Below are 20,242 nucleotides of genomic sequence, written 5' to 3'. Positions count from 1 at the left end.
GTCTCCCCAGTTCCCAGTCAGTGGGGAATATGTTCATCCGAGCTGGAATCTGGCATCTGACACTTACAATACCAGGGCACCTGCTTGTGCCCTCAGAATTACCCCAGCCTTTGGAGAAAAATCCTTGAGCTACAGACCCAAGAACAGTTCCTCACCATCCATCAGTCTCCTGCCCCTGGCTGGCCTCTGTTCATCACTACCTGAGCCACTCTGCCTGTAAGGAAACCACCAGGTTACCTGAGATTAACACCACCTGGCAGAACTCTGCCCTCACACTTGTGGGCCTGTAGGAAGACTGACTTAACTGTGCCAAATCTTTTTATCTAAAACTGGGATGGGAATTCCCTGGTGGCCCAGTGGTTAGGACTCCACGCTTCCACTGCAGAGGACACAGGTTCGATCCCTGTTCAGGGAACTAAGATCCTGCATGATGTGTGGCTTGGTCAAAAAAAAAGAAAAATTGCCAACATACAAACTTCCCCCTCTGTGCATGCCCACATGTGTGCATATGCACAGACGTGCACACATAACAAGATTATATTTTTCTGGTTACAAAAGTAAGGTATGTTCACTGTGGTTTGAGATGCCTTATGAAGATAGAACCGACAGGCCTGGCTGACAGACTGGATGTGGAAGGTGAAGGGAAGGGAGGAATCAGAAATGATGCTGAGATTTCTGGCCTGACCATGTAGACAGAGAGAAAACTATTGGAAGGAAGTTTCCAATAGGCAGCTCACAATTCCACTACCTGAAAAGGGGGTAGACTATCCAAGAGAAAACAAAGAGGTAACTTGGGAAATGTGTCCCACTCCCCCTTCTATGGAAGAGAGAGGCCAGGAAGCGCGGGTGGGCTGGGGGACCCGTGGAGGCTCCGTGCCTGCGTTGTCTCTGCCACTGCGGATAAACAGCGGTCAGGAGCAGCTTGCGTGGTAACGGCAGACTCTGCCCAGGAAAGGCAGGGGCCCAGGAAGGAGGCTGCACACCACCGCCCCATGTGCCTTGAGCAACAGTTGAGAACGTATACAGGCAACTGGCCCCTGGTGTAGCTGTTTTACCAGACACAGAGAAGAAACTACAAAGGGCAGAATTCCCGGGTTAGGGCTGCTCTTGGTCCAGCTCTTTGCAGGTTGCTGTGTACATCATGTAATGGGTGGTAAAGGCTTCCTCTTACTAAGGAAATATCCCCAATATAGGAATAATATTAATGACAAAAATGCCAGACACAGATGAGGTGTTGGGGCAGATATCTGGAGGCAGTGGGAACCTTCTAGAAGGGCATTGCCAATTAGACCACAAAGTGCCCCCTTCTGGACACGGGCAGTTTTTGGAAACCAGTGTAGCGCATGACACTCCGATGTAAGAAATGTCACATTTCTTTGTTTCTAAAATAAAATCAGTCTGCTCAGGGCCCCACCACTTGGTGAGCGGAAGGTTCCCTCTCAGTCCCAGTTCGGGTGCTGTCTCTCATCTCCTCTCCCTGCCTCATACTCACACATACGCATGCACGGAGGAGGCTACAGATACGAGGGGATTGCAGGGTGCAAGAATGCCAGGGTGAGGCCAAGTCAGTCCGGAGACAAACATTAATAAAAACTCATTGAGATGGGAGAAACGGGCTGTGGAAACCACTAAACATCTATAGCAATCAGGTGTGAACCAGATAGATTTCTGCAGAGGGCGCAGCGAATGCAGTGGTAAGAAGAGAAGTAGCACTGGTCCAGGACCCTTCGGGCGGCAGAGTGGCTTCCCCCAAAGACAGACAGTTGATGTGAGCCCCCTAAGCGGCAGGTGCTCACGGTGGGTCACACACAGGGTGAGCAGAAAGCAGAGGAGGGAGCCCCAATGGCCCTGCGAGCTGGCCTCCTACCCAGGGCTCTGGAGGCAGGCCTTTTATAAATGCTCCTTCCCGAACATTCCTCCTGAACCCGATTGCTCTGTTCTCACCTTCAGTCCCCGGCTTCGTATCTCATTTCAGTTCTCCACCTGATCCCTTAGATATTTAGGCTCTCCACACGCCCTCATGCGGGATTCAAGCATTAGTGCTCTCTTTCCGCACACTGAGCACACAGGGCTTTCCTGCTGATCCCCTTTCTCTGCTGGCTCCAGAAATCAGCCTGGGATAAAGGCACAGCACTCTCTCTAAAGCGAAGGTTTAATGGTTATCCTTGTTGGGCCCCGGGGTCCCTATTTTTCCCAAGGTGCAGCTCACGCTTACCGTGACACCTCTGAATTGTGAGGTCTTTCTGCGGCCGGGCCTCACCCTGTCCTTTTCCTGGGCTCTGGTTGGTTGCGTCTCCAACAATAACAGATCCTTCTTACTCAGCTGAGGGGTAGAGCAGGGCCTACTTCGTGGCTGGGCTCCCCAGTTCCGGGATTCTGTGCCTACTATTGAGAGAACTGTCACTCCCCCGAGGCTAACAACGCCCTCTAGTGGCAGTCATGCAACTGCAGCCGAGGAGGGCATGGAGAGTAATAGCGAACTTTTTGTGTGTGGTGTTTTGTGAGCATTATTTTGTGTATTTTACATATATTAGTAATTTAATATTCACATCAATCCATTGAGAGTGGTATTATTATTATCACTATTTCATAGATAAGGAAATAAGTACACAGAGAAATTAAGTAACTTGCCCAAGGTCACAAAGCTAGATAGGCACAGAGCCAGTCTCTGAGCCCAGGAAGTCTGGTTCCAAGGTTGGTGATTTAACCTCTATACTACACAGCTGTTCATAATAAAAGACAACACCCACTCACTCCACTAAAACCCTCAAACACAGAAATTCCCTTCCCCCTCCCTCAGAAATTCCTTTTATAGGCGCCATTACTCCCCAATGCTAGGTATCCCTCTAAAGAGAGAAGCAAGGCTAATAGCTCAGCTGCCAGCTCAGACAAAAGCTAGTACCCAGAAACACCAAGGGACCACCGCAGAGTCTGAAGAGATGTCCAATTTCCAGCCAAGGGTCCCTGTATTCATAGGAGGGGGCAATTTTAGGCTCTTCATGTTTCTCTCCCAAGACTCGTCCTGCAGGCTCAGCCCCAAGTGGGAGGAAAGTGAAGGGCCTCTGAGATGTTCTCACTGACTCCCATGTGGGGAAGCATGTGATCCCTGTCATTTGAGGATGGAAGCCATGACAGGCTCGTGGGCCTTGTCCTCACTCTTGGCTTTCCTTTCACTCTTTCTGCCTGTGTTGCCTGGAATCCTGCAAAGCTTCAGTCTGCCTAAGATTCCCATGACAGGAGTTCTGGGAAAACACAGCCGACATTTATGAATCTCAAATCCAAGGAGGTATGAAGTCATATTCAAAGAAGCAGAATCCACACGCTAAAAGAAATTTTTAAAGGAAGCCCAATGTTTTTCTTTTTTTTTTGCCGTACGCGGGCCTCTCACTGTTGTGGCCTGTCCCGTTGCGGAGCACAGGCTCCGGACACGCAGGCCCGGCGGCCATGGCTCATGGGCCCAGCCGCTCCGCGGCACGTGGGATCTTCCCGGACCGGGGCACGAACCCGTGACCCCTGCATCGGCAGGCAGACTCTCAACCACTGTGCCACCAGGGAAGCCCAATCTTTAACTTGCATCTCTATTGTATTAGGAGGGATTTAATTCATAATTCCCATCAAGATTTTGTGGGACTGAGCCTTTAAAAGTAAGACTGCCAAGACATAGAACACAAACTTATGGTTACCAAAGGGGATAGTGGGTGGGGGGAGAGTTAAATTAAGAGTTTGGGATTAACATATACACACTGCTATATATAAAATAGGTAAACAAAAAAGACCTACTATATAGCACAGGGAAATATATTTAATATCTTGTAATAACCTATAATGGAAAAGAATCTTAAAGAGAATATATATATGTGTATATGTGTGTGTGTGTGCATGTGTGTTTTATATATATATAACTGAGGCTTCTCTGTCCAGCAGCAATGAATCCCTTATCTATACAAACTCAAGTCCCTTCACAATGGAAGGCACAGCAGAAGCACTCACCTGCACAGCACATGGAAAAGGCCCTGCTCAGAATAATGTCTCCCTGTCCCTTTGCAGACTTTATTGCAGCCTTTCCACCTCCTGGAGTGGAGGCCAGAAACCCTCAGAATATTCAGGCAGTTCTGACCCTAAAATGATTTCTGCCAACTTTTAGGATACTTGAGAGATGTCATTTCTAATCAGGCCTTTCCGCCTCAAGCACAAGAGGGGCAAACTCTAGCTGCCATCACCCATCTCCTACCCCCTTCTCATCCCATCTTCTTCCTACATTGCCCCCTTGTCCCTACCTCCTCCCGGTTGGACTTCAGTCTTCCTAAGACTGTTTAGGAAGTCCTGAGGATCTCATGCTCAGCAAGAAGGATGCCATTCCAGTCTGAGGTTGGCTAGGCTCCCCAGTTCAGGGAGGGGATGACCCAAGACCAGGAATGAAGGGCCATCGGGCTCAAGTCTGCTTCCTCATTGCCACCAACTGTCCCCACCTCGACATTTGCCATTTGTCAGCTGCCAGTGGCACATGACTGTGAGGAAAAGAAACCCCTGGTTCACACCAAAACCACTGCACCTCATTTCTGGGTCACAGCTGAGTCACATTAAACCTGATGGCAAAAATCCACCATGTCTCATATACCTATTTTCATTTCTCCTTTTCCATTGCTGTTGGACAACATGACCTATAAGATTTTTGCTTTGAGGAATGTATGATTATTTTCTTCCTGGCCAAATACGAGGTGTTGTGAGTATTCCACGGGCAAGGGATTCCAATGAAACAAGGCAAATGGAACACATATTTATCTCTCTTCATTAAAACTCCCCTAAAATGACAGTGAAAAGAACGTTCTTCAAAAGGCATAACCAACAAAGACGAAGAGAACTGTGGAGGAAATAACAGTAGACTTAGAGTCAGTACTACTTTAAAAAAATTTTTATAACATTTTTAAAAAGTAATTAATTTTTTATTGAGGGTATAGGTGATTTACAATGTGTTAGTTTCAGATGTATAGCACAGTGATTCAGTTTTATATATATATACATACATATATATTCTTTTTCAGATTACACTTCACACTTTAGCAGCTGTTTTTGTTTTTCAATTTTTTTAAAATTAAAGTATAATTCATATACAATGTTGTGTTAGTTTCAAGTGTACAGAAAAGTGAGTCAATTATATATATCTTTTTTTTTCAGGTGATTTTCCCTTATAGGTTATTACAAAATATTGAGGATAGTTCCCTATGCTCTACAGTACTTTTTTTTTTTTTTAATGGAAAGCAGACAGAAAAGATCGGAGATAGCAGGAAGGTGGGGAGGCTGCAGGGGGAAGCCGAGAAGAAGTAAAATGATTCCTACCCAAGGAAGGCTTAGGGCTGGAGACATGAGGACCTCTCACAGCAGTGCAAGAAGCCAGAGGACAGTTGAACAATGGCAGACAAAACTGCCACAAGTATTCTTTTTGTTAAAGGAAAAAGGTTTGTCTCCCTCATCTTAAGAAAAAAAAAAGCATCATTCAATCAACCTCTGTCATTTTCAAGAATATTCCGCTTTTTTTCCCGCTTCTACAGTCAAATTGGTCTTAAATAGTGTCTGCACACCCTGTCTCGTGTCCTTACCTCCCTCCCATTCCTGAAGGAACTGCAGTCTTCTCTACTCTCCTATCACTTCCCTAAGCTCCTCTTGCTAATCCATTGGGCACTTTGGGTCCATATAAGACTTAAATTCTCTTCAGCCTGTGACATTATTCACCTTTCTTTCTTTCTTGAGACCCTTTTCTGACCTTGGTTTCTGAATCTCCTCCACTCATCTAGGGTCTGGCTTCTCCTTCTCCTTCATGACTTTCTTACCAAGCTTTTCCTTCTCCTCTCCCTGAAATGTTGGTTTCCTGGAGAGATTCTGTGTTGTTCTAGTCTCACCTTGCCCACTGTACCAACTATTTATGTATCTATGGGAACTCTACAATGGTTTCTCGTTGATGAATTGAAATCAGCTGAATTCATCATCTTCCCAACCATCTTCCATCTCCAAAGAAGGCATCATCACAAAATTCATAAACCTGGAGTTCCTATTATGCTTTTCCCTCTCCCTCACTGTTCTGGTTATCCATTGTTGCATAACAAATGACTCTCAAAGCACAGAGGCTAAAAACAGCAATTTATTTGACTCATGATTTTGTGGGTCAGGAATTCATGAAGGGCTTGGCTATGAGCTATGTGGTATCACCTGGGATATCTGGGGTGGGGGATCTACTTTCAAGATGTCTTCTTCACTCACAGTGTGGGACACGTCAGTACTCCTCTATCTCTTTCTCTTCACATGCCATATCGTCCTCCATAGCCTCCCCAAGGCCTTGGGCTTCTCACAGCTTATTCTCTGGGTAGTCACACTTCTTACCTGGAGGTTCTAAGAGACAGGAAGTGGAAGATACCAGGCTGGTTGAACACTGGAAATGACACAGTGTTACTTTGTGCATGTTCTACTGGTTAGAGGGAGTAGTCTCAGGGCTCACCCAGAGTTAAGAGTGGGGAGAAAGCCTCCATCTCTTGATCTGGATGGGAAATATTATTGTAGTCATCTTTGGAAATACACCCTGCCATGTTCACCCACACAATCAATCACCAAGTCTTATCCATTCTAACTTCTAAATACCTCTCAAATGTATTTACATCTCTACTTCTCCAGTGCCATCACCTTCAGCAGGCTGCCATTTTTTTCTCTCCTGGATGCTTGTCTTAGCTTCTTATCTGGCTTCTATGTTACTTCTAGAGCTCCTTCATTCTTTTTTTAAAAAATATTTATTTATTTATTTGGCTGCATTGGGTCTTAGCTGCGGCACACGGGATCTTCGTTGCTGCATGCGGGCTTCTCTCTAGTTGTGGCTCACGGGCTCTAGAGCACCCAGGCTCAGTAGTTGCGGCCCGCGGGCTTAGTTGCCCCCCTGCGTGTGGGATCTTAGTTCTCCGACCAGGGATCAAACCCACGTCCCCTGCATTGGAAGGCAGATTCTTAACCACTGGACCACCAGGGAAGCCCCAAGCTCCTTCATTCTTGCTGTGACTAATAGAGTGATCCTTCTAAATGGCAAATCTAATTATGCCTTTCCCTATACTTAAAACTTGTACATAGCTCCCATTGCATTTAAGAAAAATCTAACATAGTTTATTTATAAGTTCTTTCATGACCCTACCCCTACTTATATTTCTACCCTCAACTCAGAGGGTATAATGCATTAGTCTATAGCTCTGCATATTTGGAAGCACTTTAAAATAGGTTTTTAACCTTACATAAAATTACTTTTATACTTGTGTTAATGTTTCATCTGTGTCTTTGGGGGTAATTTAATATTTATTATGAATTTCTGGTGCATATAAAATAGCTATCACCCAAAAGGTGCTTAGAAGTGAAGGTAGTATTTCCAAAAGTAAATGACTGTGATATCTTTCTATCCTCATACTTTCAATCTTTTTTGGTTGTAACTTAAATGATTGTGTTACTCATAGAGATTTTAAAATTTCAACACCTCCAAAACTCTTTGACTATGTTCATGGCTTCTGATGTTATAACAATAGGTATTTTTGAATGGCCTATTTTATACAAATAAAATTTATTTACCAGACATTAAACATAAATAAACAACAGACCTTTAAAATTAATATGGAAGTCTTTGTCTTTTAATAGGACAATTTCACTCATTTACATCAATTTTATGACTGATAAATTTGGTTTCTCATCTCAAATTTTGTGTTTTGCATTTTTTCTTATGCTCTTTTTTTTTCTTTGTTTTCTATCATTGGATATTTAGCTTAAAGTTTTATGACAGAATTTTGATAGTGTTTTGGAAAATAAATCAATGTTTCTAATTCTATTAGTATTTACATTTATTTCTCTGCATGATGAAAAACATTTTAAAATTTTGACTAGCCCAAATGTGTTTTTCCTCACTGTCCAATTTTGGTTACTGAGCACTTAGCATGTATAGGACACAGATGACACAATGGTAAAGAAATAAAAATCTCTTCTCTCACAGACCCTAAAGTTTAGTATAGAGGATTATAATATAAAAAATGTAAAATAGGCAAGTATAGGTTCTATACTCAGGTTATTGTCATACATGTTTAACCAAACAATCAATTCCAAGAATAATCTTTGGCTTTTGCAGTCACTGTGGAACTATGTGTCCTTATTGTATATACTAAGTGATTTTCAGTGCTTCCATCATGTTCCCTTTCTTGAGTCCTTCTTTATTTCTCTCCTTGACTATAATATACCTTAAAAGTAGCTAGATAAAGGCATTCTTTCATGGGCCCTCCAAGAGCCAGCTAGCAAGGCAAAGGGACCTCAGTACCACACCAAATTGACACTTTCATGATTTTTCACCAGCTTGGGACCATGATACATGCAGCAAGACTGTGGATTAGAAAAGATGAAACTTCTTAGCAAAGTTTTAGAAAGTACTGATCAGTTTTGAAAGGGACATGTTTCTAAGACCTTTGGAAACTGAATTGCTTTTAGGAACAATTCTTCTTTTTGCATTGCTTATAGGAACAGTTAACAACTCAAGGTTCACTACACCCATAAAGAGAGCTTAGAGCTAGCCATGCAAAAGTTGAGGCATACTTGGTAGTAGAAGCATGGAGAAGGCTGTCTCAGGAAACCAGAGAGGAACTGAAATGATCGACTCTGATCTCACAGAACCCAGATTGAGGTGGCATCTGTTTCCTCTCTTGTACCAGATGTCTGGGGACTGACACAGGACTGTGGATTAAGGGATGAACTAGATACTTGCATACCGACTGCTTTGTGAACAGCTATTTATTCTAAGCAAATGTAAGCAGGAAGCTAACTCCCAAACTGTAGAACCCAGAGACTGAGGAAAGAAAAATCAATCTGAGAGTCAAGAAGTACATGAAGAGATTCATGTCAGGAAACTAAGGAGGAACTAAGCCCGTGAGTCACAACTACTGAGCCTGCATGACACAACTACTAAAGCCCACACACCTAGAGTGCACCACAGTGAAGCCCCCACACCACAACAAAGAGTAGCCCCCACTTGCCACAACTAGAGAAAGCCCATGTGCAGCAACAAAGACCCAACACAGCCAAAAATGAATAAATAAATAAATAATAATCCATGGGTTTACTGTTTTAATTTTTGTGTTTCATTTCTGGATAACAAGATTAGAAAGTTCCAGGCAGCTAACTGGAGACTTTCTCTGAATATAAAACAATCTAGGTGTAGATACTCTTTATTCCAAATAAATAAAAAAGGTAAATGGGACATGAATGTCACTTTTTTAAAAAGTTTATTTTTATTTTATTTATTTTGTTTTTGGCTGCATTGGGTCTTTGTTGCTGCACACGGGCTCTCTCTAGTTGCGGCGAGTGGGGGGCTACTCTTTGTTGTGGTGCGCGGGCTTCTCACCGCAGTGGCTTCTCCTGTTGCAGAGCATGGGCTCTAGATGTGCGGGCTTCAGTAGTTGTGGCACACGGACTTCAGTAGTAGTGGCTCGCGGGCTCTAGAGCACAGGCTCGGTAGTTGTGGTGCACGGACCTAGCTGCCCCGTGGCATGTGGGATCCTCCCAGACCAGTGCTTGAACCCGTGTCCCCTCCATTGGCAGGTGGATTCTTAACCACTGTGCTACCAGGGAAGCCCCACTATGTTTTTTACATCTTAATTTTTCAATCAAGGGACTCTTTGTTACGTTATATGAGAATTTGGATTGGGTGAATGCTACATGATAGAATGAAGATCAGTTTGAGGTAAATTTGCAGAATTATTATTTTATATCCTTCACTAGTTTGTGGCATATATTTTAATGTCAGGGTCTCATGCTTTGCCTTTTATTTTCTTTTGGCTGTATTGGGTCTTCGTTGCTGCGCTTCGGCTTTCTCTAGTTGCGGCGAGCGTGGGCTACTCATCGTTGCGGTGTGCAGTATTCTCATTGGGGGTGGCTTCTTTTCTTGCAGAGCACGGGCTCTAGGCGTGCAGGCTTTGGTAGGTATGGCACGTGGGCTCAGTAGTTGTGGTTCACGGGCTCTAGAGCACAGGTTCAGTTGTTGTGGTACACAGGCTTAGTTGCTCTGCAGCATGTGAGATCTTCCTGGGCCAAGGCTCGAACCCGTGTCCCCTGCATTGGCAGGCGGATTCTTAACCACTGTGCCACCAGGGAAGTCCCCACTTTGCCTTTAATCAGCAATCAGTTGTGAGGATAAATCAAATAATACAGGTGATAAATAATAAAAACAGCTGTTTAACCAAGTAATAAACCCTTTAGATGCTCACCAGAGCATTCATCTGATTTCCACTAAATATTGTGCATGTTCATTCCATGTGCTCCTAAAAGCTCTCAAATGTTCCATATTGCAGGAAAGAATACAGATTTAAAAAATAAAAATCGAACCAGATACCATTAGCCACAGGGAAGAATATTGATTAAAGAAATAGAAATTGAACAAGATGGCATTAGCCACCTTTAATGATATGAATCCCTGAAACAGATGACTTGGGAGATGCTAAAGTATTGATGTTCAAGACAGCAAGCCATCAGAACACAATTAAAAATTGCCCAACTTAGAACTTTAAAGCTGATCTTTTTTCCTCACGCATATATAAATGTTTCTGCAAATAATTATGTATAATGATTAGAGGGAAATTCCCCATAAAATTCCTGGAGAGATGCAAACTTTCAAAATGCATATATAAATTTACCCAAACATAAAAAAAAAAAAAAAATTACCCAAACATGTGGGAGTTGATTTGAATTTAAAATACAGTAATTAGAGAAAGGGCAAACCGCCTTCTTTCACTGAGAAAGTAACCTTCTGAATAATTATTTTTAACCCATGTATTGTTATTTGCATTGGGCTATTGAGCATATTCTCAAACTGCTTTGTCTGCCCAAGCCTACAGAATATGTAAGAAAGGGAAACTGATAGAAGAAGGGCCAGCCCTGGACCATCCTCAGGAAACACACCCTCAACAGCTGATAGGCAATAGCCTAGAGCTGAGAAAGTGATGTGAGTTTTGTCACTGGGAGAAGGGATGTTGACACTGTGTTTTTGCATCAGAGATATTTGTTCTTTCAACCTGTAAGGAAACCCATCCAAATTGTCTGTGCTCTAGGGCCCAAAACAGAAGACTTAAGAAATAAATTTTGGCATAATATTTTTTTGTTTGTTTTTCTATTTTCCTGTAACAAACCATAGTTTTAATACCCTTCCTTCCTCTGCTGTGTTATATTTGTTCTTGCAACACATATCACAACTTACTTTAAGAGCAATGACATTGAGTGAAGTAACTTCCCAAGATGCCCAAAGAAACCAGCCCCCAAACCAAATCCGGGTGCTAACTCAGAATTCTTCTTGCAACAGTGTGCTGCCTCAATTCTCCTGAGGTGTGCATGGCAGGACTGGTTCCACCACAGCCATGAAGCAGGGGTGAACTGCAGTTCTCAGAACTGCAGGTGTTCTGCCTTCAGACTAGTTCTTATAATCAAGTAAGTCACTTTTGTAAACTTAGTTGGAAACACCATTTATTCCTTCCAGTAGAAAAGAAAAGAAAGAAGAAAGAAAGAAAGAAAGAAAGAAAGAAAGAAAGAAAGAAAGAAAGAAAGGAAGGAAGGAAGGAAGGAAGGAAGGAAGGAAGGAAGGAAGGAAGGAAGGAAGAAAGAAGAAAGGAAGGAAGAAAGAAAGAAAAGAAAGAAAGAGAGAGAGAAAGGAAGAAAGAAAGGAAGGAAGGAAGAAAGAAAGAAAGAAAGAAATGAAGGAAGACAGAGAAAGAAAGGAAGAAAGGAAGAATGAAAGAAAGGAAGGAAGGAAGGAAGGAAGAAGGAAAGAAAGAAAGGAAGGAAGGAAGGAAGAGAGAGAGAGAAAGGAAGAACGAAAGAGAAAGAAAGGAAGAGGGAGGGAGGGAGGACGGAAGGGAGAGGGAGAGAGAGAGATGGGGAGAGACAGAGGGAGGAAGGAAGGAAGGGAGAGAAAGAAAGAAAGGAAAAGAAAGAGGAAGAGAGAAAGAGAGGAAGGGAGGGAGGGAGGAAGAGAGAGAGGAAGGAAGGAAGGAAGAAAGGAGAAAAGAAAAAAGAAGAGGAAAAAAGAAAAGAAAGAGAAAGACACCCCAGAGAGTGTTTGATGTTATTTCACATTGCCTTTTAAAAAGTCCTAAATTAGCCAGTGTCCCATTTCTTTCCCCATGTCAGTCCAGAATGTGGGAAGATGCATTTCCTGAAGAAATGAGATTGCAGTATTCCTGAGTCTCCAGAAAGCCCAGAACAAAGTCAGCATCAACTTAGGATGTCTCCTTCCCCCAGCTCTTTGTTCACACTCCCTGCCATATGGACACAACTCAGAAGTACAACATCACTTCTGTTTCAATTTCATAATGATAACAAGAATGGTCATCATTAAAACACTATCCAGGGACTTCCCTGGTGGTCCAGGGGTTAGGCCTCCAGGTCCTCACTGCCAAGGGCCCAGGTTCGATCCCTGGTCAGGGAACTAAAATCCCACAAGCCATGTGGTGTGGCCAGAAGACAAAACAAAACAAAACAAAACAAAGAAACAACAACACTATCCAAAGAAACTGGAACCCTCATAGTCTGTTGATGGGAATGTAAAGTGATATTGGGTGTTTTTTAAAAAAGCCAAGCGTATTAGACTAATTGACATAAGCCAGACACATAAGGCCACATATTGTATGATTCCATATTTATGAAATTTCTGGAATAGACAAATCCATATATACAGAAAGTAGACAAGTAGTTCTCAGGGGATGGCCTGAGAGAGGAATTGGGACTGATGGCTAATAGGTAGGGGGCCTTTTTGGGGGGTGATGGAAATATTCTGGAATTAGGTAGTACAATGGTTGCACAATGTAGTGAATATTCTAAAAACCATGGAACTGTACACTTTAAAATGGTGAATTTTATGTTATATGAATTATCTCAATTAAATTAAAACTAAGGCACTGGGTCACACACTCCAAAGAGTCTAAATTAAAGCAACAACTCTGTACGGATATATTCAACTACATAAAGAATACTTTTCTCAATTTGGAAAAAAAAGGAAACGGAGTGAAATAGGAAGGCCAGACATAGCTGGGAAAAATTATCTATTGTTCTACCTGTATTTTTACAAACAAAAAATAAAGTCAAACAGAAACTTACCATAAATCATAACATAGATTTCACTCCTGAGAACCTACCCAAGAAAAATGAAAACATGTTCACAGGAATAATTACACGATAATTACACTCATAGCAGCGTTACTCATAATAGCCGCAAACTGGCCCACCAACTGGTGAGTGGAAGAAAAAATGTGGTATATCCATATCGTGGAATACTAGTCAGCAACAAAGGAATGAAATAATGATACACAAAATACTTCAAAAACATTATGCTAAGTGAAAAAAAGCCAGACACAAAAGACTGCCTAGTGTACGATTTCACTTGAGTGAATTTCACAGAAAAGGCAAATTTATAGACAGAAAACATATCGTTGGTTGCCTGGGGATGATAAGAAAGTTCTAAAACTGGATTGTTGTCAGGGCTGCACAGCTCTACAAGTTTACTAAAAACTATTGAAGTGTATATTTACAGTTAGTGAAAGGTGGGAGGAGAGGGAGAGAGGAGGAAAGAAGGGAGGGAGGGAGGAAGGATGGAAGGAAGGAAGAAGGAAGGAAGGAGAAAGGAATGGAAGAGGAGGTAGGAAGGAGGGAAAGGAGAGGGAAGGAGGGAGAGAAGAAGAGAATGAAAACACAAATATTTTTTAAAATAAAAAAATAAAATAATGTGACAGACATAGCACAAAAGTTTCAGATTAAGACACAGTTAATGCAAAATACTTAGGAAAGTTTAAAACATAGGCAAAGATACATCAAACAAATACAAAAAGGTGCGGCAAGTAATATACCCCATGGGGAAAATAGTCAATATATTGTAATATTTTTGTACAGTGACAGATGGTAACTAGAATTACAGTGGTGATCATTTTGTAATGTATAAAAATATTGAATCACAATGTTGTACACCTAAAACTAATATAATATTGTAAATCAATTTTACTTCAATTAAAAAAAAAGGAGAAGGCCTGGCAATACTCATAGCAGAAAGCAGAAAAGTGGAATCCAAGGATTAAGTCTTCAACAAGACAAAGAGAATCATTTTGTATGAATAAGAGGTAAAAGATGAATGAAGAAATATTAAAGCTTGTCATGTAATTTTCTAAATACACAATTGTAGCAATATGTTTGTGACTTCCTATCACTCTATCACCAAATGAGCAATCAATAAATTTATTAAAGTGTTGACTAATACATATAATAAGCTTGAATTAGTAGACATATTGAAATGCATATAAAATTGTTTCTTTTTAAATGTCAAAGAAACAGTTGCACAGAGAAAGAGCCCAGCAAGGAAACCTCATTAATTTCTGAGCCCAGAACTTTTGGAGACCGTGTTCTCTGATCACAAAGTGTTAAGTAGACATGAATAACAAAACGATGACACGAAGATAAGCTCTCTACTATATGTAAGGAGGGAACATTTAGCTGCTTCTCCCCATGTCACACGCTTCTCTGTCCACTTGCTTCCTGCCTCACACTCTTCCCCCAAGCCAGGTGGCTTTACAGCATTTCTGCTCACTTCCTCATCCTCTTCCAGTTCTGTGTGCCTGGGGATCCCTGATGCCCAGGTGGCGATAATCAGGGAATCTCTCAGAGTCCAGCCAGCTCTTGCAGCCGGAGGCCTGAATATTTGGTCCCAAGATTTAGAGCAGGACCTCTGTTAGGCTTGACCCCATTCTAGCTTCTCCAGAGCTTCTCTCTGAACATTATATGAACGGTCTCAGCTATTAATAAAAAGGTGCTTTGATTCCCATTTGATTAGTGTGTGTGTGTATTTTTTGTGGTGGTGTTTTTTGGTTTTTGGTTTTTTTGGCCACACCTCGCGGCTTGCAGGATCTTAATTCCCCGACCAGGGATTGAACCTGGGGGTGGCAGTGAAGCACGGAGTCCCAACCACTGGATAACCACGGAACTCCCTAGTATTTCTTATATACAGCTCTGCACAAGCCTCTACGGGGAAGTATAAATTGGCTGGGTGAAAATGATTTATGCATTTCTGCAATTTCAGATGTAGATAATATTGGCAAGTGTCATCAACATTCCATCTGGATTTTTAATATCCACCATTTGGAAACTAGAAAAAACTTCAGCACTGCCCAACATCAACTTACGGTGGCAGGCTATTTGTAAAATAGAACTTATAAAAATAAATGGATGTTTCCATTTAACAATGCTTTTGTTACTAAACAAAGACTAATGATAAAGGGTGAACATTTAATGACAGGGATTTAAATAAAATCTGCCCCAAAGAAATCAAGAAGATCAAAAGAATAAAGATAAAGGTGGAAACTAATTAATTAGGAAACAAAATTGGATAGAACAGATAAATAAATCCAAGAGCTGTTTCTTTAGGAAAACAAAAAACAATGAGACGAATCCCTGGCAAATCTAGTTATTAAAAAACACAACATGGCAACACAAATAATTACATTTATCTGGAGTCTAAAGGATTTAATTACTGATATGAAGATTTCAAAATCATTAATGAATACCATAAACTGCTGTGTCCTAATGAATATGAAGATACCATTGAAATAGAAAATTCTCTCGTCTGCCAGGCTCCTTTTCACCCATTGCACCCCATGTACACCCCAGAACTTCACTCCTCACTTCAGCAGCCCTGAAGCAGGAAAATTCCCTTAGAACAGGGCCACTGGTTGACAATTCAGGCTGGACAGCATTGACCCCTTTTTCTATCTAAAAATGCAAGAAGTTCAGTTTACACTGCAAACCTCAGGGCACGATGCCCGTTCCTTTCAAGTAACCTTGACTTTGTCTCTTTTCAAGCTAAACTGCAGCCTCACTTTTAGCCAGATCAGAAAGCCTAACTGAAAAATAAGCTTGGAAAACTTGGAGACCAGAGGGCACAGAGCCCAGGGTTTGACCTGGAAAACACTGAACTAAAGACTTTGTTATAGGCTTCCCTGGTGGCACAGTTGTTGAGAATCCACCTGTCAATGCAGGGGACACAGGTGTGAGCCCTGGTCCAGGAAGATCCCATATGACACGGAGCAACTAAGCCCGTGCGCCAAAACTGCTGAGCCTGTGCTCTAGAGCCCGCGAGCCACAACTACTGAAGCCCGCGTGCCTAGAGCCTGTGCTCTGCAACAGGAGAAGCCACCGCAATGAGAAGCACTGGCACTGCCACGAAGAGTAGCCCCAGTTGGCCACAACTACAGAAATCCCGTGTGCAGCAACAAAGACTCAACGTGGCCAAAAATAAATAAATAAAATAAATAAATTTATAAAAAACAAAAAAAGACTTTGTTATAGGAGAAAGCAAATTGGGGGTGGGGGTGAGGCAAGGATAATACATGTTCCATGGGGGAAAGTTAAACAATTTTGCATCAGACTTATCAGTTAAATTTCTGATCTAGTTCCACCTTTTCTAAGTTATAGTTATATAACCTCCAATGTTATCGTTTCTATAAATTGGAGACAATCACCACTTACAGAATTTTTAGGAGGGAATAAGATCGTGTATGTGGAAGTATTTTACAAAGAGCAAAACTTGGTATGATGGTGGTGCAGGGAGATGTCCATTTGGCAGTGAGATAGGACAGCAGATGCCTGGAATCTGTTCTACAGCAGTCATGACATTCACCTTTCAAATGCAACAGTCCTTCATCTGCAACAGTCTTCTTTGGTCTCTCCAGACTGGCCTGGAGCTGCTGTGGACTTCAAGACTTATCATTGTCAGAAGGTCCAGTTGTCCCAGCCAAGGAGGGGAGCATACCTCTAGAGCCCAGCAATCCCACAAGGATGTAAATAAGGGCAACACAACACCCTGATTCCTCCCCTCGAGCACGCAGATTTCTTGATCACCAAGGCCCTTGGGCAAGAGGGCCTGTAAAGCTGGAGAACTGATCTTTACCTAGAAAACAAATCTCTGGAAACCCTGTCAGGATTCAGACCCTGAGTGGGGAAGCATAGAGCAGCTCAGCCCAAGTGGGACTGGGGGCTTATTTATTTGTTTGTACATTGGAACTTGATGGAAAGCCACTCCTCTGTCTCTCCTAGAAAATATTTAGTAAAATCAGCACTGATCATTAATGGATCAGATTCTTCTTTAAGGACAAGTGCAAAGGAGACTTGAGTCTGGTGTCATGAGAGCAAAATCAGAGGCTGCACTTGGAGACGGAAATTCCTGAAACAGACCATAGTACGATGTGGCTTAAGTTCATGATAAAGGTGCATTTCATATCACTGAAAGGAAGGATTATTCTACAATTGATATGGTTAACCATTTGGGGAAAACTATAAGCTGGCCAAATATTTAGGGGGAAATAATTGATCCTTGCTTTACATCAAAATGCATTCAGATAAAATATAGATTTAAATGTAAAATAAAATCATAGTAGCTTATACAGTCAAATATTCATATAATCTTGGCATATGCAAAGCCTTTAGAAGCATGGCACAAAAATCAGAAACCACAAAGGAAAAGAGTAATAAAGCTAACAGTTACATAACAGTTACATAAACATCACTGTAAAGCAACAACAATAAAAACAATAACAAAGTATAAATAAAAGTCAAACATGAAACTGGGATAATATTTGCAACACAAATATTTTTTCAAACACCAAATGTGGTTTGAAAAACATATATGTGTGCATATTATATTATATGTAAAGATTTTTTACAAATTAAAACCAAAAAATGAAAATTCCAACAGAAAAATGGAGAAAGGACCTAAATAGATACTTTATAAATGAAGTTATACAAATAGCCATTAATCTGGGAGGAAAAAAATATTCAAGATTAGAGCTATCAAAGAAATGCAAATTAAAACAATGATTATCGTTTTGTTTACTACATTGACAAAGATACCAAATAATTTTAATGCCTAATGCTATTGTTCATATGAGGAAATTGCTCTTATTCATCAGATAAAAATATAAACTGGCACACATTTTCTGAAGAAACTATACAGTATAAATTAAAAGTCTTTAAAAATCCATTTATTTTGTCCAGAAATGTGATTTTCAGGGATTTATCTAACCTAAGAATTTTTAATAGAGGAAAATGTTAAATTCTCTAATGACCAAAAATAAAACTAGGTTAAATAAATAATGGTATATATATATATATATATATATATATATATATATATATATATACACACACAATGATATAGTGCTAAAAATAAATATTTATTGTCTTTGTAAAATGCTCATGATAGGGCTTCCCTGGTGGCACAGTGGTTAAGAATCCGCCTGCCAATGCAGGGGACACGGGTTTGAGCCCTGGTCAGGGAAGATCCCACATGCCACAAAGCAACTGAGCCCGTGTGCCACAACTACTGAGCCCGCGTGCCACAACTACTGAAGCCCGTGCGCCTAGAGCCTGTGCTCTGCAGTAAAAGAAGCCACCGCAATGAGAAGCCCACGCACTACAACGAAGAGTAGCCCTTGCTCACCGCAACTAGAGAAAGCCCATGTGCAGCAACAAAGACCCAACACAGCCAAAAATAAATGAATTAAAGTTTTAAAAAATGCTCATGATATGTTACATATATCATGACACATTACAAAACAGTTTATAAAGTTTGATCCTATTTTTATTTTTTATTATAGTGTAATACATAATATTATATTTGCACACACACATAAAAAAAGTCTGGAAGAATTTATGAGTTAAAGTTCTTTTGTTTGCAAGACACTAATGCTGACCTAGACCAACCTAAGAAAAGAAAGAAAAAAGGGGAGGAATTTATTGAGAAAACACTAGAATACCTCATGAAATTGGGAGTTGTACCTTCCAAACATGGTTGGAGGTGGAACAAGAACACCACTAGTATACCTTCTCGATGGATGGATTTGAAGAACTTCTTCCTCTACAGCTACCCACCTAGGCTGTGTCTTTATAGTCCAAATGTAAAATTTTAAGAAGAAAGTTCCTGATTGGCCCAACATGGACCAGGAGTGACTGTTTGGATTAATAAACTTTGGCCAAGTAACATTGACATGGCAACTGGTGGTCTTTCCCTGTGAATCAGGGGCCATGGCCAAGACTCTGAGAGCTGGGCAGATGCTCTAAGAGATGCCACTGTGAGTACACACACCACAATGTGAAAACGGTTTATCTCTGAGGGCGAGTTTGTAGATGTCTTTTTGTTTGGGGTTGTATTGTTCAACAGTAGTTGAGTTGCAAGTCACAGAAACACAACTCTAACCATCTGAAGCAGAAAGTGGAAATTATCAAAAGGCTAAAATAAATGCAGCAAAAGCAGGTGCAGCTGGCCTCAGAAACATCTGGAAACCGGATCTTGGACACTGTATCTGGACCATCTCTCACTTTTGGTTCTTTCTGAATGTCATCTTACTTTGCTCTGGATTTCTGTCAAACAACAGGAAACATGGCTGCAAGAGGCTCTCCAATCCGGCATTTCCCTGTTTCACGTGGACAGGAATCTTTACTGTCTTGTACCCCATTGTATCCGCACTAGCTGGCACATGGCAGAGCCTCAATAAACCTGTTAAACAAATAGTGGCTGTGAAGGAAATGGAGAGGGCCTAGTGAAGGATGACTCCTGGGTCTGGGTGACCAGTTGGGAGGTGATATCATTAACTCAACCAAGCTACAGAAGAGTAACAGCAGGTGTGGAGGGCTCAGAAGCGTTGCTTAAGGGTTCAGAATGTGAACATTAGACTGTCTGGATTTGCATTCCAGCTCCATCACTGACCATCTGTGTGACTGTGGGCAACTTATTTCAACCTTCAAAGCCTCAGTTGCCCCACCCACGGAAAATGGAAATAATTTTTTAAAATAATTTTTTATTGGGAATTCCCTGGTCGTCCAGTGGTTAGGACTCAGTGCTGTCACTGTATTTTCTGGTGTACAGCCAAGTGGTTCAATTATATGTATATACATTCTTTTTCATGTTTTTTTCCATTATGGTTTATTACAGGATACTGAAGATAGTTCCCTGTGCTATACAGTAGGACCTTGTTGTTTATCTATTTTATACATAGTAGTTTGTATCTGCTAATCCCAAATGCCTGATTTATTCCTCCCCCACCCCCTTTCCCCTTTGGTAACCATAAGTTTGTTTTCTATGTCTGTGAGTCTGTTTCTGTTTTGTAAATAAGTTCATTTGTATTATATTTTAGATTCCACATACAAGTGATATCATATG

General features: G+C 41.3%; 1 protein-coding gene across 1 annotated transcript in view; it reads right to left on the bottom strand.

Annotated features, from left to right (window-relative positions):
• Positions 1 to 6,298: 6,298 nt before the first annotated feature.
• Positions 6,299 to 20,242, bottom strand: part of SUSD1 (sushi domain containing 1) — a 163,783-nt gene continuing 149,839 nt past the window's right edge. The window contains exon 14 of the mRNA XM_067040117.1: positions 6,299 to 6,384. Within this exon, the coding sequence (XP_066896218.1) occupies positions 6,372 to 6,384 (13 nt within the window). The 3' untranslated portion in view covers positions 6,299 to 6,371. The remainder of the gene's footprint in view (positions 6,385 to 20,242) is intronic.

Source organism: Kogia breviceps, chromosome 8, assembly GCF_026419965.1.
Source record: "Kogia breviceps isolate mKogBre1 chromosome 8, mKogBre1 haplotype 1, whole genome shotgun sequence".
Classification (NCBI taxonomy): domain Eukaryota; kingdom Metazoa; phylum Chordata; class Mammalia; order Artiodactyla; family Physeteridae; genus Kogia; species Kogia breviceps.
This window is presented reverse-complemented; position numbering and strand designations above follow the sequence as displayed.